The sequence below is a fragment of the Erinaceus europaeus genome, chromosome 16 (genome assembly GCF_950295315.1).
Source record: "Erinaceus europaeus chromosome 16, mEriEur2.1, whole genome shotgun sequence".
Taxonomy (NCBI): domain Eukaryota; kingdom Metazoa; phylum Chordata; class Mammalia; order Eulipotyphla; family Erinaceidae; genus Erinaceus; species Erinaceus europaeus.
The window spans coordinates 2,822,838-2,840,077 of NC_080177.1; the positions used below are offsets into that span (position 1 = coordinate 2,822,838).

The 17,240-nt window shown below is 54.2% G+C and overlaps 1 protein-coding gene across 1 annotated transcript in view; it reads right to left on the bottom strand.

The window, feature by feature from the left end:
• Positions 1 to 7,053: 7,053 nt before the first annotated feature.
• The window catches only part of SMAD6 (SMAD family member 6), a 19,515-nt gene continuing 9,328 nt past the window's right edge, over positions 7,054 to 17,240 (bottom strand). Inside the window, exon 3 of the mRNA XM_060175602.1 lies at positions 7,054 to 7,157. Coding sequence (XP_060031585.1) covers positions 7,054 to 7,157 — 104 coding nt within the window. The remainder of the gene's footprint in view (positions 7,158 to 17,240) is intronic.

A 17,240-nucleotide genomic window follows, 5' to 3' on the forward strand; every position in this document is an offset into this window, starting at 1 on the left:
CCCGCCCCGCCCCCTCGCCCTGCACCCCCAGCGCCCCCGCCCCCCGTCCGTCCGTCTACGGTTTATGCAAATCTGCGGGCGCCCCGCCCCCGCCCCGCCCCGCGCCCACGTGGGGGCCCCCAACTTCGCGGGCGTGGGAACGCGGGGGGGAGGGGAGGGGAGGGGGCCTCGGGGGGCGGGGCTGGGAGGGAGGGGACCCGGAGGGAGCGGGCGGAGGACCCCGGGGGCGAGGAGGTTTGGCCCGGGGAGGGGAGGGGGCGTTGAGAGCGCGGCTGGGGGTGGGGAGGCGACGGATTGGGGGGGGACTTTGGGGAGGGAGCGCCTAGTGTTGGGGGGCGAGGAGAGGGCACCCGAGGGGGGTGAGGGGACCCGGTGTTGGAGGGGAGTGGGGGGAGGGGGCTTGGTGACGTCCGGGAACCTGGTCCACTGGCCAGCGCAGCCCCGGGTGCGAGGCGGTCGTTCGCTCGGGTTCTGGGTCCGAGTAGGGGGGCCTGGGGGCGAGGGAGGGGTCTTGGGTCCGAGTGGTGGAGGCCTGCGTGCGGGAGAAGGGTCTTGGGTCCGAGTGGGGGGGCCTGGGTCTGAGTTGGGGGACCTGGGTCCGAATGGAGGGGTTCTGTGTCTGATTGGGGGATCCTGGGTCCCAGTTGCGGGGTGGTTTGAGTGGGGGGCGGCCTGGGTCCGAGTGGGGGGGCCTGGGGGGGCTTTATTCTGCCCACCCTGAGGTCCTTTCCCAGGCGGAGTGGAGGAGAGACGGGTTGGGAGAGACTCAAGTGCGGTGAGGGTCCCCGAACCGGTGTCGGGACGCGGATGGGGTAGGGGGTTTGGGGTGCTATGGGGTCCACAGATGCGGCGCCCGAGGCTGACACCCCCCGCGCCCACCCCGGCAGGGTCTCAGGGCCGGGGGGGGGGCTTTGGGGGGTCACAGACGGCGGGGGTATACCGGTGCTTGTCCCACCCACCCGGCCCCTCCGCCGCCCTGCCCCCAGCCCCCTCTTCCTCCCCGGGCTGACCCCCCTCCTGGGCCCGAGAGCTTTGTTTGTTTGTAGCGGCAGGAAGCCGGCGGGGAGAAAGGACTGTTACACCCCCTCCTGCCGCCCCCAGGGGCGCCCACGGGCGGGGGGGGGGCTGTGGGAAGAGCAGCCCCGCCCCCGCCTTCACTGGGGCCTCTCAGACCCAGGGAACATTTGAGGTAGGAGAGACAGGAAGAGACAGAGGGAGAGACACCAGAGCGCCCAGCCCAAGTCTATCCCAGGCACCGCTGCACCCCTGCAGGTGGGGGGTCACGGGGGTGCCCGGGCAGGCAGGCGCCCTCCCTGCTGAGCTAGGGCGGAGGTCCGCAGGTGTTTGTCTGTCTGTCTCCCTTTCTTTTTCTCAGGTAGAGACAGAGACAGAGCACAGCTCCGCAGCTTCCTTCAAACTTCCTTCCTTCAGCTACCTTCCTTCCAGCTGGGAAAGGGCAAAGCCGTGCAGCGCACTGTACTGGTAGTTAGCTCTAGAGAGAGAGGGAGACAGAGAGGGGGAGAGGAGAAGGGGGAGAGGGGGAGGGAGAGAGGGAGACGGAGAGGGGGAGGGAGAGATATTTAACTAGCAGGAGGCTCCACACTGAGCCTTAGTCTCTGGCCTCATTTTCTCTCTTTCTTCTTTCTATGCCCTACACACACACACACACACACACACACTTTTCCCCCCTCCTTTTTTCCACATTGCTGTGACTTCACGAAATCCAGGCTGGTTTTTTCAAACAGACAGATGGACAGACACACGGCACTAAGACGGTACATGGCACAGCTGTGCCCTCCAGGTGAGCTGTCCCACTGGCCTCACAGAAAGATGGGAGAGATTGCTGGATGGATAGATAGGGAGGGAGACAGATGGTGATGGATGGATGGATGGACGGAGGTCAGAGCCCAGAGCATCAGGCAGTACCAGGGACTGAACCCAGAACCTCTGAGGCCTCTGGCAGGCGAGTCCAGAGCACCACTGCTGCACACCGCCACTGTTCACATGTGAGAAGAGAGGCCCGATCTGTCGCCCTCCCCAGAGTCCCCCCGGCTCTGTCCACAGTGTTCCCTTGCACTGCTGGACAGAACCCAGGGCCTGCTTCCTGGGAGGCTTGTGCTCTGCCCACTGTGCTCCCCACCCCTTCCCAGCCTCCTTCCTGAGCAGGGAGAGAGGAGGCTGCTGACCTCAGTCTGCATCTGGGCTGCCCAAGTGTGACCTTCCCAGGGGGCCTCGCAGTTGGAGATCCCCCGAGTTTGCAGAGGAGGATCCCCAAGTCCAGAGAGAGAGAGAGAGAGCCTGGAGCCAGTCCCAGATGGGGAGCGAAGAGGACTAGGACAGAGATCTCTGTCGGGGCAGACCCTGTGCTGGGAGGTGCATCTGCAGGTCTCCCTGCAGTATGAGTATGAAGACAGATTCCTGGGAGTTGGGCTGTAGCACAGCGGGTTAAGCACACATGGCGCAAAGCGCAAGGACCGGCATAAAGATCCTGGTTCAAGCCCCCGGCTCCCCACCTGCAGAGAAGTCGCTTCACAGTCGGTGAAGCAGGTGCTGCAGGTGTCTGTCTTTCTCTCCCTCTTTCTGTCTTCCCCTCCTCTCTCCATTTCTTTGTCCTATCCAACAACAGCAATAACAACAAAGGCAACAAAAATGGGGAAATGGCCTCCAGGAGCAGTGAATTTGTAGTGCAGGCATCGACCCCCAGCAATAACCCTGGAGGCAAAAGAAAGATTCCTGACCTCTAGAATTAAGCACAGAGAAGTACCAAGCGGCCATGTGACAGGGACAACTGCCCACAGACACAGCTGGTCACTCCTGAGAGTCCCCAGGTCCAGGCTGGGCTGGCTTTGTCCCCTCAGGCCAGGTCAGCGGAAGAGAGCCTGGAAGTCAGCCCAGCCTCACAAAGCAGTGAAGCTCCATTACCCTTGGGGAGGGCAGGCCTTGGGGGTGACTGGGCAGCTGGCCGGACACAGGAAGTCTGGGTGGCAGTGGTGACAGTGGCTGCCCTTGGCAGGCAGAAGCCAGCCGGTTAATTTTCAGCACCACAAGGGCAAAGTGCGGGGGGGTGGGGTGGGGGGCTGGGGGAAGGGAGGGCGTGGGGTTCCGTGGAGACAGTCAGGCTGCAGGACGCCTCTGGGGGCGGCCGGGGGTGTCCTTGGAGCCGCCTCCAGGTGAACGTCTGGACAGAAACACACAGGCCTTCTGTTCTGTTTCTCCTCCTTTCTCACCAGCTCAGAAACAGAACGGTATTTGAGCTCTTGTCTCTGGCTGGGGAGACATTTGAGCTCTTGTCTCTGACTGAGGAGACATTTGAGCTCTTGTCCGGCTGGACAGATAGGGCAGCGTTCACACACAAGACTTGCTCCCCAGGGTCCCTCAGCTACCAGGACTGTCGAGCTCTGGTATCTCTCTCCCAGGAAAATTCATATTTCTTTTCATTCATTTTATTAGTGACTTAATACTTACTTACAAAATCATAAGATAACAGAGGTCTCACCAAAGTCTGAGACTCTGGTGCGGGTGAAGGGAAGGTTCAGGTCCTGGAACAGAGGAGACCTAGTGGGGTCGTATTGTTATGTGGAAAACTGGGAAATGTTACGCATGTACCAACTATTGTATTTACCGTCGAATATAAAAACAATCCCCCGATAAAGAAATTTTTTAAAAAGAGAGAGAGAACAGATCTAATTCCCACCCCCAGAGTTCTGTGTCCCCCTTCCCTCCACTGTAAGCTACAGTGGTCTCCCAAGACATGGGCTATAATTTCTAAAACTATCTGTCTATATTTATATGTATATTGGCTCTTTTTTTCCTGTGGTCCTGCCTTCTCTTAATTTCTAAGTCACGCCTGCTGTTTCTGAGTCTTTTTATTTTTTTCTTCCTCTCTCCAGGTGTTGGTGGAATTGGGGTTCAGTGCCATCTGGTAATCTTCCCCCAACATTTACCCCTCTGGGAGTCTGGATCAAGATTCTTTATGGGAAGCAGAAGGTGGGGGTTCTGGTTCGGTAATTGCTTCTCTGCTGGATGTGGGTGTTGGTCAATCCATACCCCCAGCTTGCTTCTTTTCCTGGTGATCTTTCTTTCTTTCTTTTTAAAAACTCACATTATTTTATATTTTTTTATTTATTACTGGATAGAGATAGAGAGAAATTGAGAGGGGGAAAGGAGATAGAGAGGGAGAAAGAGAGACACCTGCAGCCCTGCTTCACTTGTGACGTTGCCCCCACTTGCAGGTGGGGCCTGGGGCCTTGAAACCAGGGCACTGCTCACTTGCCCAGGGGTGGCACCTCCAGGCCCTCTCTTTTTCTTTCTTTTTTTAATATTTATTTATTTTCCCTTTTGTTGCCCTTGTTGTTGTAGTTATGATTGTTGTTATTGATATCGTCGTTAGATAGGACAGAGAGAAATGGAGAGAGGAGGGGAAGACAGAAAGGGGGAGAGAAAGACAGACACCTGCAGACCTGCTTCACCGCCTGTGAAGTGACTCCCCTGCAGGTGGGGAGCCGGGGGCTTGAACTGGGATCCTTGCGCCGGTCCTTGAGCTTTGCACCACCTGCGCTTAATCCGCTGCTCTGCCGCCCAACCCCCTTTTTTTTTTTTTTTGCTTCCAGGATTATTGTTGGTCCTCGGTGCCTGCACCACAAATCCACCTCTCCTGGAGGCCATTTTTTCCTTTTTGTTGCCCTGATTGTTCTGTTGTTGTTGAAGTTATTATTATCACTGCCATTGATATCGTCGTCTGACTCCCGCTCTCTGTTTTTCTTTTTTTTCCTTTCTTTCTTTCTCTCTTTTTCTAAGAATTCCTTTAGGGGGCTGGGCAGTAGCGCAGTGGGTTAAGCGCACATGGTTCAAAGCACAAGGACCGGCATAAGGATCCCGGTTCGAGCCCCCGCTCCCCACCTGCAGGGGAGTCGCTTCCCAGGCGGTGAAGCAGGTCTGCAGGTGTCTGTCTTTCTCTCCCCCTCTGTCTTCCCCTCCTCTCTCCATTTCTCTCTGTCCTATTCAACAACAATGACGACAGCAATAATAACAACAACAATAATAAACAACAAGGGCAACAAAGGAAAAAAAAATAGCCTCCAGGAGCAGTAGATTCGTAGCGCAGGCACCGAGCCCCAGCAATAACCCTGAAGGCAAAAAAAAAAAAAGAATCCCTTTGAAGGAGCTGGGCAGTGGCTCACATGGTTGAGCACACAGGTTATCAGGCACAAGATCCCAAGTTCAAGCCCCCATCCCCACCTGCAGGGGGGAGGAGCTATCACAGTACGAAATAATAAATAGTAAAGGCCCGAGTGGTGGCACACCCAGCTAAGCCCACATATCATCACGCGCAAGGACTCAGGTTCAACTCCTGCTCCCCACCTGCAGCGGAGAGACTGCAGGAGCAGAGAAGCAGGGCTGCAGGTGTCTCTCTGTCTCTGCCCCCTCTCTATCTCCCCCTTGCCTTTCAATTCCTCTATGTGCTATCCAATTAAAAAAGGAAGAAAGAAAAAAAGAAACAATGGCCTCTGGGAATGGTGGATTCATAGTGCTGGCACTGAGTCCCAGTGATGACCCAGGGACAGTAAACATAAATAAATAAACCAAATAATAAAGAAAAATTAAAAGGGGGCCAGGTGGTGGCGCATATCATCATCATGCAAGGACCCAGGTTGGAGCCCCCGCTCCCCACCTGCAGGGTGGATGTTTCATGAGTGGTGAAGCAGGTCTGCAAGTGTCTGTCTCTACCCCCTCTAGCTCTCCTTCCCTTTCGATTTCTCCCTGTCCTACCAAATAAAGATAGAAAGAAAAAAGTGGAAAAAATGGCCTCTGAGAGCCGTGGATTCATAGTGCAGGCACTGAGCCCCAGCAGTAACCCTGATGGCAAATAAATAAATACAATCAAATAAAAAATAAATAAAACTTTAAAAAGGAGAATCCCTTTGAAGCCTTTTCTGTCTTCATTTTTCACAGATAAAAAGTGAAGTCTAGAACTGGGGAGACAGCATAGTGGTTCTGCAAAGAGACTCTCCTGCCTGAGGCTCTGAGGTCCCAGGTTCAACCCCCAGCTCTACCATCAGCCAGCGGTGAACAGGATTCTGGTCTCTGTATATATATCTTTCTCTTTGTTTAAACTAAGTAAAATAGAGAGAGAGAGAGAGAGAGAGAGAGAGAGAGAGAGAAGGAAATGATAGCCTAGTAGCAAACACAAACATCTTTCATACCTGAGACACCAAATGTCCCAGGTTTAGTCCCTGGCACCACCATGAGCCAGAGCTGAGCAGGGCTCTGGGGTCTCCGTATCTCATGAAAAATAATGAAGATTTGAGCTGGGCAGACAGAATCATGGTTCTAACAAAAAGCCTGTCCTGCCTGAGGTTCTGAGACCCCAGGTTCAATCCCCAACACCACCATCAGCCAGAGCTGAGCAGGGCTCTGGGGAAATAATATTAATTATTATTATTATTATGCAAAAAACCTGTCCTGCCTGAGGCTCTGAGGCCCCAGGTTCAGTCCCCAGGACCACTATCAGTCAGAGCTAGTGAGAGGTGCCCTCTCTCCCCACCTCCCATCTCTAGCTCTCTCATTAAAAATAACTAAGTAAAACACACACACACACACACACACAAAAAAAAAAAAACACGAAAGCATAGCCTGGTGGAGAGAGGTGACGTGTAGCATGGAGGAGACAGAAGCTCTGTCTAGAACTCCTCCGAGTGGCCTGAGCTTGGACAGGGATCCCTGGGCCTTCACGCCCTGCAGCTGTGTGGCCCTGTATGTCTGTTGTGTGTGGGTTTCCTGTCCCTGTCACTGGACACAGTGGCCCCTGCCTTTTGGGGGTGCTGCGGGACCGTCTCCCTCATGCAGAGAGCTTGGCAGATGCACCCAGTATGTCCTCAACACCATGGCTGGGTCTCTCCCTCTCTCTCTCTCTGGCTCGTATGTTGCAAAAGTCAGAGGCAATTCCTGGGCTCACAAAACGAGTGGTTGACTCTTCAGCATGTGAAAATAACATAACGGGATGCTACTTGATAACAACAACAAAAGCCCTAAGGGGTTAACTCACTAAGAGGCCTACAAAGATACCCCTGTGTCCTCGCAGAGACATGGGAGCCACTCCACACCCACGGGAGGGGCAGGCTTACAGCACAGGCTCTGCCAGGGTGTGAGGCTGCAGTCTGGGGGGTGAGCAAAGCCAGGCAGAGATTCTCCACCTGCTGCGGGAAGGCGCCTCCCTCTGGATAGAGACACCCCCACCCTGCCCCCCAGAAGGGCTGGGAGATTCACGCTGGGCCAGAGGGGAGGCTACAGACAGGATAGCCGGGTGTTCTGGGTTTCCCCTCTCTCAACTTCTCTCTCTCCTATCAAATAAGTAAATCATTTTAAAAACGAAAGATTATTCGTTTTTTTTTTTAATCAAGAGAAAAATAAATAACTAAAATAAAGTAAAAGCCAGACTGTCCCTGGCAGCGCCGGCAGGCACGTTCGGCTGCAGGCTGCAGGGCCCCTCCTCGCGGCAGGGCTGAGTCACTTGGGAAGAAACAGATTTCCTTTGTCTCTTCAGCTTTTATTTTATTGCCTCAGAGTCTGAGTCAACCTCAGGATGTTTACTTTCAGATGCTGGGTGGTAGGCGGGCTGTGGCACATTCTAGAAGGGCAGGCGGCCCTGGAGAGCTGGGGTGATGCCCCCCCTCTGCACACAGAGTGCTGAGACTCTGCATGGACTGGACGCCACTGGACTGTACACTCCTCTAGAGAAATATTTATTCATCAACACGAGAGAGAGGACCAAGGCATCTCTCTGGCACGTGCAGTGCTGGGGGTTGAACGTGGAGCCTCCTGCCGGAAACTTCAGGCCTCCAGCCACCTTCCAGGCCACTGATCGCATGTGCCAACGTCGGTGGCCAGAAGACAGCTCACCCAGGAGGGCACCTGCCTCCAGCGGCTCAGGCTAGAGCCCCAGCACCACATGGGAGGGCCATAGCACTGGGAAAAGCTCTAGGCCATGATCTCTCTCTTGTTTCTCTCTTTAAGTGAAGAAAAAAATAAAGTCTGGGGGGTCGGGCGGTAGCGCAGCGGGTTAAGCGCACGTGGCACAAAGCGCAAGGACGGGCGTAAGGATCCCAGTTCGGGCCCCCGGCTCCCCCACCTGCAGGGGAGATGCTTCCCAGGCGGTGAAGCAGGTCTGCAGGTGTCTGTCTTTCTCTCCCCCTCTCTGTCTTCCCCTTCTCTCTCCATTTCTCTCTGTCCTATCCAACAACGAACAACATCAACAATGGTAATAATAATAGTAACCACAACGAGGCTACAACAACAAGGGCAACAAAAGGGGGAAAAATGGCCTCCAGGAACGGTGGATTCAGGGCGCAGGCACCGAGCCCAGCAATAACTCTGGAGGAAATTAATTAATTAATTAATTAATTAAAAAAAATTAAGTCTGGGAGTAGTGGAATCACCAAAGCATAAGGACCAATGCCACAAATAAAGGAAGAAAGACAGACAGATATGACTTGCAAGGTTGGAAAGCTATATCCCAGTCAGGAAATTATTTAAATAATAGCAAGGTCATAATAATATACCTACGGTGTCATGGACCTCCCCTGTACCGTCCCTGGTTCTCACTGTGCAGTGCCTGGCTCAAACCCAGGGCCTGGAGCATACTAAGGCCTGCTCTCCGCTGGATGGGCTGTCTCCGGCCCTGTTGCTATTGATTAAGCTGCACTGACGATGCCCGGCTGCAGGGCGTCACCCACATGAGGGCCCTGCCCGGAGCTTTGGGGGGATAATCTCAGAGCCTGTGGAGTCCAACCCAGCCGTTGGCCCCACAGTGGGAGTGGGGAAGCAGCCCTGTGGGGAGCGGCCCCACGAAGCTCAAAAGGTAAGGTCCAGGGCCACACGCAGTCAGAGGCATACACAGCAGGTGTGGGAGTCAGGACAGAGGGGACACTTGGGGGCCGGGCTGTGGCACACCTGGGAGAGCACACACATTATCATGTGCAAGGACCCGGGTTCAAGCCCCCAACGACCACCAGCAGGGGGAAGGTTCACAAGTGGTGAGGCGGGGCTGCAGGTCTCTCTCTGTCTCTCCCTCTCTCCCCTATCAGTTTCTCTCTGTCTCTGTCAAAAATAAATAAGTCAACAAAAGATATATTTTTAAAAATAGAGCCCGGGTCCTTGCACATGGGAATGTGTGTGTTTAAACCAGTCGTTCCACCAGCCGGCCCTTGAGGTTTTCTCTTTCAAAATGTGAAGCCATTACTTTTAACATACAATCAACTTATGAGTGATTTGCATTTTTTCTGAAGTATTGGGGAAATTGTCTTACTTAATAACATCCTAATAAACATACAAAAGCATTTTATGAGGCGGGGTGGGCGGTAGCGCAGCAGATTAAGCGCACGTGGCGCAAAGCGCAAGGACCGCTGTAAGGATCCCAGTTCGAGCCCCCGGTTCCCCACCTGCAGGGGAGTCGCTTCCCAGGCGGTGAAGCAGGTCTGCAGGTGTCTGTCTTTCTCTCCCCCTCTCTGTCTTCCCCTCCTCTCTCCATTTCTCTCTGTCCTATCCAAAAAAAAAAAAAAAATGACATCAATAGCAACGATAATAATAACCACAACAACAATTAAAACAACCAGAGTAACAAAAGGGAAAAAATAGCCTCCAGGAGCAGTGGCACCGAGGCCCAGCAATAACTCTGGAGGCAAAAAAAAAAAAAAAAAAAAGCATTTTATGACCAAAAAAATCCAGCAGAAGCTCTGTTTTGAAATCACATTTAAGTTGGTGATGGTTATTCTAATATTAATAAATAAAACCTATACAATCACAAAACTCAAAAAACTAAAAGGGACCATGCAGTGGCACACCTGGTGAAGCACATAAAACTTAGCACAAGCACCCACCCGAGGACCCAGGTTCAAGGCACCGCTCCCCACCTGCAGGGCGAAAGCTTCAAGTGGTGAAGCAGGGCTGCAGGTGTCTCTCTGGCTCTCTCTCTCCCTCTCTATCTCCCCTCCTTTCTCAATTTCTCTCAGTCTCTAGCCAATAAATATATATATATAAATAAATAAATAAATAAATGAATAAAGCAAAGGGGTGCTCAACTCTGAGAAGCAGCAGCTCTTGGGCTCCTGGGCTCCAGAAAGAGAGAGAGAGAGAGAGAGACAGAGAGAGAGACAGTGAGAGAGAGAGACTGTGAGCACACACACTTGCACAGTGAGTGTCCCGAGCCCCATGTAGGAGACCAGGGCAGCACCCCTCCGTGTGCGGGACCCCCTGGGCGGGACTCGGGGACCAGGGGACAGAAGGTGCGAGCACTGGCGGGCAGTCACACGCAGCCCGTCCCTGCTCTCCCGGATGAGGTGAAAAGTTCAGCGGCTTTGCGTTCATCACGGCTTTTGCAATCTCACCCACAAGGAAGGCCTCTGAGGTCAGCAGGGCTCTGGGGCTGGAATTTCCTCTGTAGTGGCCTTGTCCTGCCAGAGTCCCCACCCTGCCCTGAGGCTGTCCCCTGGCAGAGTGACAGAGAAGCAGCTGTTCTGGTCCTGGGTTCCGGTCCTGGGTCCAGGAGTGAGAGCTGGTACCAGCAGCCCACCTTCAACAAGTGGAAGGAGGAGGGTGTGGGGCTCAGCCCCTCTTATACCCCAGAGCAAACACCACCCCACTTCTGGAGGCCAAGGGCCAGGGTGCAGCCAGCTCCAGCTATTCAGCAAGGTGACACATTCATACCTGAGCCCCAGGGGGCAGTGTCACCTCCTCTCCCTTGAGTAACATTGCCATGGGCCCGGATCTGAGTCAGACCTCTCTCTCTCTCTCTCTCTCTCTCTCTCTCTCCTTTATTTTTGTTTGACAGGACAGAGAGAAATTGAAAAGGGGAGATAGAGAGGGAGAGGGGAGGCCAGGTGGTGGTACACATGGTTAAGTGCACACATTACAGCGCACAAGGACCTGGGGTTCAAGCTTCCAGTCCCCACCTGTAGGGGGGGAGCTTTGCAAGTGATGAAGCAGGGTGGCAGGTGTCTCTCTCTTTCTCCCTCCCTATCTCCCCTTTCCTCTCAATTTCTGGATGTCTCTATTCAATAAGCATTAGAAAAAATGTTTATCTTTATTTATTGGATAGAGACAGCCAGAAATTGAAAAGAAGGGAGGAGAGAGGGAGAGAGAGAGAGAGAGAGATGGAGAGAGAGACCTGTAACCCTATATCACCACATGTGAAGCTTTCCTCCTGCAGGTGGGGACTGTGGGCTTGAACCCCAGGTCCTTGCACATTGTAATGTGTGTGCTTAACCAAGTGCGCCATCACCTGGCGCCAATAAAAATACTTAAAAAAAAAATATGTTAAGGTGGCTGGGCAGTAGCGCAGTGGGTTAAGCTCATATAGTGCAAAGCACAAGAACCAGCATAAAGATCTTGGTTGGAGCCCCCGGCTCCCCACCTATGGGGGGAGGTCTCTTCACAGGCGGTGAAGCAGGTCTGCAGGTGTCTATTTTTCTCTCGTCATCTCTGTCTTCCTGTCCTCTCTCCATTTCTCTCTATCCCATCCAGCAGTAGCAGCAGCAGCAGCAACAGCAACAACAAAGGAAAAATGGCCACCAGGAATGGTGGATTCATAATGTGGCCACTGAGCCCCAGCGATAACCCCAGAGGCAAAATAAATAAATAAATAAATAAATAACAAATATGTTTTTTAAAAAGAGAGAGACAGAGACAGACACCTGCAGACCTCCTCACTGCTAATAAAGCTTCGCCCTTGCAGGTGGGGAATGGGAGCTTGAACCCAGGTCCTTGTACATGGTGATATGTTTGTTTAACTAAGTTTAACAGCACCTAGCCACCCCCCTCTCCCTCTCCCTCTGCCTCTCCCTCTGCCTCCCTCTCTCTTTCTCTCGCCCACCACCTCTCTCCACAAAGGATATGAACTCATGAGCAATGCTACTTAGTGGCTTCCCAGGCCACCACTTTCCTTTCTTTTGAATATAGACAGAGGGAAAAAGACAGAGAGATATCAAAGCACAATCCCACCCTCCATGGGCTCCCTGGGTGCTGTGCCTGGTGCTGAGAGAGGAGAGACCCCACAGCCCTGCCCACCCTCCATGGGCTCCCTGGGTGCTGTGCAGGGTGCTGAGAGAGGAGAGACCCCACAGCCCTGCCCACCCTCCATGGGCTCCCTGGGTGCTGTGCAGGGTGCTGAGAGAGGAGAGACCCCACAGCCCTGCCCACCCTCCATGGGGCTCCCTGGGTGCTGTGCCTGGTGCTGAGAGAGGAGAGACCCCACAGCCCTGCTCACCCTCCATGGGCTCCCTGGGTGCTGTGCCTGGTGCTGAGAGAGGAGAGACCCCACAGCCCTGCCCACCCTCCATGGGGCACCCTGGGTGCTGTGCAGGGTGCTGAGAGAGGAGAGACCCCACAGCCCTGCCCACCCTCCATGGGCTCCCTGGGTGCTGTGCAGGGTGCTGAGAGAGGAGAGACCCCACAGCCCTGCCCACCCTCCATGGGCTCCCTGGGTGCTGTGCCTGGTGCTGAGAGAGAAGAGACCCACAGCCCTGCCCACCCTCCATGGGCTCCCTGGGTGCTGTGCAGGGTGCTGAGAGAGGAGAGACCCACAGCCCTGCCCACCCTCCATGGGCTCCCTGGGTGCTGTGCAGGGTGCTGAGAGAGGAGAGACCCTCACAGCCCTGCCCACCCTCCATGGGCTCCCTAGGTGCTGTGCTTGGTGGTGAGAGAGGAGAGACCCCCACAGCCCTGCCCACCCTCCATGGGGCTCCCTGGGTGCTGTGCCTGGTGCTGAGAGAGGAGAGACCCCACAGCCCTGCCCACCCTCCATGGGGCTCCCTGGGTGCTGTGCCTGGTGCTGAGAGAGGAGAGACCCCACAGCCCTGCCCACCCTCCATGGGCTCCCTGGGTGCTGTGCAGGGTGCTCCCATGTGGTGCTGGGGCTCTACAAAGCGTATGCTCTGCTGGTTAGCTGTCTCCCAGTGTCATAACCATCTCTGTAACCTCCTTCCTGGTCACAGCACCTTCCTCCAAAAGACTCAATTCCAGAAGCTGACAGAGTTTGTGAAGTGGCGGTGGCTGACAGGATTCAACAAAAGGTGAGGCTGGGGCAGCCTCCTTGTTCGGGGGCGGGGGGTCCTTCCCTTCTCCAAGCCTGAGCCTGCTAGGTCCTGGGGGACAGGGACAGGGTGAGTGGGGCATGCCAGGAAGCGGCCTGGGGTCTGAGGACCCGGGGCTGACACAGTCCTTCTCTGAAGTTAGTCCCCCTCCTTGAAGGGAGGTGTTCAGTGGGGTCCGATACTGTGGCAGCCGCTTCCCTGTGGCAGGTGGCCGGGTGGGGACACAGGGCCGCGAGGAGGGGCTTCCCTGTCCCGGGCTCCCTCTGCTGTGACAATTAGTTTCCATACAGGGATGTATCTCCCCAGAGTTTATTTTTTTATTTTTGGCCTCCAGGGTGATCGCCGGGGTTCGGTACCTGCCCTACGGATCCACTGTTCCTGGAGGCCATTTTTCTAATTTTTGTTGCCCTTGTTGTTATTGTTGTCATTGCTGTTGTTGTTGTATAGGACAGAGAGAAATGGAGAGAGGAGGGGAAAACAAAGAGGGGGAAAGAAAGACAGACACCTGCAGACCTGCTTCACCGCCTGTGAAGTGACTCCCCTGCAGTTGGGGAGCCGGAGGCTCAAACCGGGATCCTCGTGTCAGTCCTTGCACTTTGCACCACCTGCACTTAACCCGCTGCATTACCACCTGGCCCCCAGTACTATGTATCGTTAACTGGGTGCACCACTGGCTGGTTCCTCTCAGCAGAGTCCTGGCCTTGGCAAAGGGCTGATGGCCACCCCTGGCTTCTGGGTCTACTGAGAGTGCCAGGCACAAGGTGGATGTGGGGGGCTGCTAGGCACCCTCCCCCCCTCCAGGCCCTGCTGCAAGGCGATAAAGATTGGGGCAGGGGTGTCACTTCATCTCTGTGTGCCCTGAAGCAGATACTGTCCTCTGAGCTGTCCCCTCTTTGAAAAGACATGAAGGGCCAGCACACCAGAACACACACTTTTTAAAAAATTTTTATTATTTTTCCCTTCTGTTGCTCTTGTTGTTTTTATTGTTGTAGTTATATTGTTGTTGTTATTGATGTCGTTGTTGGATAGGACAGAGAGAAATGGAGAGAGGAGGGGAAGACAGAGAGGGGGAGAGAAAGACAGACACCTGCAGACCCGCTTCACCGCCTGTGAAGCGACTCCCCTGCAGGTGGGGAGCCGGGGGCTTGAACTGGGGTCCTTACTCTGGTCCTTGTGCTTTGTGCCATGTGCACTTAACCCACTGCGCTACCGACCAACTCCCAGAACGAGCACTTTATAGTGAACAAGGACAAGGGTTCAAGCCCCTGCTCCCCACCTGCAGAGGGAAAACATGAGTGATGAAGTAGGTCTGTAGGTGTCTCTCCCTCTATCCCCCCTTTCCTCTCAAAATTTCTCTGTCCTATCAAATAAAATAAGAGAAAAACATAAAATAAAAAGGGAGAAATGGCTATGGGGAGTGGTGGATTTGCAGTGCTGGCATGGAATCCCAAAGACAACTCTGGTGGGGGGAAAAAAGAAAGAAAGAAAGAGAGAGAGAGAGAGAGAGGAAGGAAGGAAGGAAGGAAGAGAGAAAGAGCGAGCAGTGGCGCAGCGGGTTAAGCACACGTGGCGCAAATTGCAAAGACCAGTGTAAGGATCCCGGTTTGAGCCCCCAGCTCCCCACCTGCAGGGGAGTCGCTTCCCAGGCGGTGAAGCAGGTCTGCAGGTGTCTGTCTTTCTCTCCCCCTCTCTGTCTTCCCCTCCTCTCTCCATGTCTCTCTGTCCTATCCAACAACGATGGCAACAATAACAACAATAATAACTACAACAATAAAACAACAAGAGCAACAAAAGGGAAAATAAATAAATAAAATATTTTTAAAAAATAAAGAAAGAAAGGAGAAGAGAAGAAGAGGGGAAAAGAGAAGAGAAGAGGAAAAAAAGAAAGGAAAAAAAAAAGAACAGGAGAAGAGGTGGACCAATGGAATGGGAGACTGGCAGGGAGAAGGCTCCTTCCCGCCTAGGTGTCTGGACTGGGGGTGTTCAGTCTGCAGGCTCCCCAGTGGGCAGCGCAGGCCGTCAGGATGCCAAGACCTGGGTTCAAGCCCACGAGTCACATGACCTACCCCCCACCCCCAGTAACCCCCAAGTTCTGGAGGGGCTGGAGGGAAAGACAGAAAGGGAAGTGGTTTGGGATGGGGTGCCTGGCAAGGGAGGGGGAACAGCCCGCTGGAGGCTGAGGGGCCCTGGGAGGGGTGACTCACCCTCCTCCTCCCCTTTCCCGCACTCACACTCAGTGGGGCTACCTGTGCCAGCCAGCAGCCAGCAGCCAGCAGCCAGCAGCCAGCAGCCAGCAGCACTCTGACTCGGGCTTGTTTGCACACTTTTTTTTTTGAAAGCAGAGCCCATTGTTCAAACAAAGAGGCCCTGGCCAGGCCGCCAGGCCTGTGCGAGGAGAATCCTCAGGCTGAGTGAAATGGAGGCTCCAGGAGCAGCACCCCAATACTGGCCTCCCACCACCCCACCGCCAGCCCCTGGCGCCTCCCCCTGTTCTGTGTCTCTGCGGGGAAGACAGTCTGCACACACCCACAGACGCCCGCTCTGAGCACCTGCTGTTTTCAGACACGTGACACTGAACAATGCAAACAGCTGAAATTCCACAGCAGGAGGAAGGACAGGGTGGGGTGAGGGGGAACAGCATGGAGGTTCTGCAGAAAGTCTCTCCTGCCTGAGGCTCCGAGGCCCCAGGTTCAGTCCCCAGCACCACCATCAGCCAGAGCTGAGCAGGGCCCTGCCGCCCCCTCCCATCTCTTTCTCGCTCATTACAATAAGTAAATAAATGTCAACAATAGTCTTCCTAGTGGGATCCTAAATTGCAGAGGTAAATTTGAGAATCTTAATTCTTTACTAAAACAAAGTTTTAGGCTGGAGAGAAAGTTTTAGGCCAGGGGCTCGAGTTGGGATCCTTACACCGGTCCTTGCGCTTCGCACCACCTGTGCTACTGCCTGACTCCCTAACCTGTGCATTCTAACTGCCAAATACACTGGGACATGGACAGTGTGACTGAGAGACAATGTCATCAGCATGTAAGATGTAACTAGCATGGACAGTGTGACTGATATATTTACAGTGTAGCTAACATGTACAATGTAGCTGACATGCGATGTAGCTAGCATGTACATTGTAACTGACGTGTGATGTAGCTAGCATGGACATTGTAACTGACGTGCGATGTAGCGATGTAGCTAGCATGTACATTGTAACTGACGTGCGACGTAGCTAGCATGGACATTGTAACTGACGTGCGATGTAGCGATGTAGCTAGCATGTACATTGTAACTGACGTGCAACGTAGCTAGCATGGACATTGTAACTGACGTGCGACGTAGCTAGCATGGACATTGTAACTGACGTGCGACGTAGCTAGCATGGACATTGTAACTGACGTGCGACGTAGCTAGCATGGACATTGTAACTGATGTGCGACGTAGCTAGCATGGACATTGTAACTGACGTGCGACGTAGCTAGCATGGACATTGTAACTGACGTGCGACGTAGCTAGCATGGACATAGTAACTGACATGCAATGTAACTAGCATGTACAATGTAGCTGACAAAGACAGTGTAACCTACACGCACAGTGTGATTAACTTGCACACTATGCTGAGGGCTCCAGGGCAGGACACAGAGGGCCAGGCCTCTCAGCAGTGGCCAGCCCCTGGACCCTCTGTGGGGGGAGCTCAGAAGCCAAGTTGCAGGGTGTGCTCTGCACTCACAGGCCTTGCTGTCTATCCTCTGCAGGACTCTACAAACCTCCCAGACAATGTCACACATGCCGAGTGACCCACGGGGGCATATGTGCATGATGGAGCTTCCAGAGTGCTCACCCGGCCACATGGGAAGCCCCGGGCTTGGGACCTGGTGCCTCCTGGTAGCACCGTGGATGGTGGAGCCATGATGTGGTGTGTCTCCCTGTCTCTGATCTCTCTCTTTCTAACAGAGAATGGAACAGTTAGTGGGCATGGGGGCTGAGGCCTCAGCCATGCAGGGGGGCCCAAGATGATTCCCCAGGGCTGCCTAAAAAATAAAAAGGAGGGGAGTCGGGCGGTAGTGCAGCAGGTTAAGCACACGTGGCGCAAAGCACAAGGACCCGGTTCGAGCCCCCGGCTCCCCACCTGCAGGGGAGTCGCTTCACAGGCGGTGAAGCAGGTCT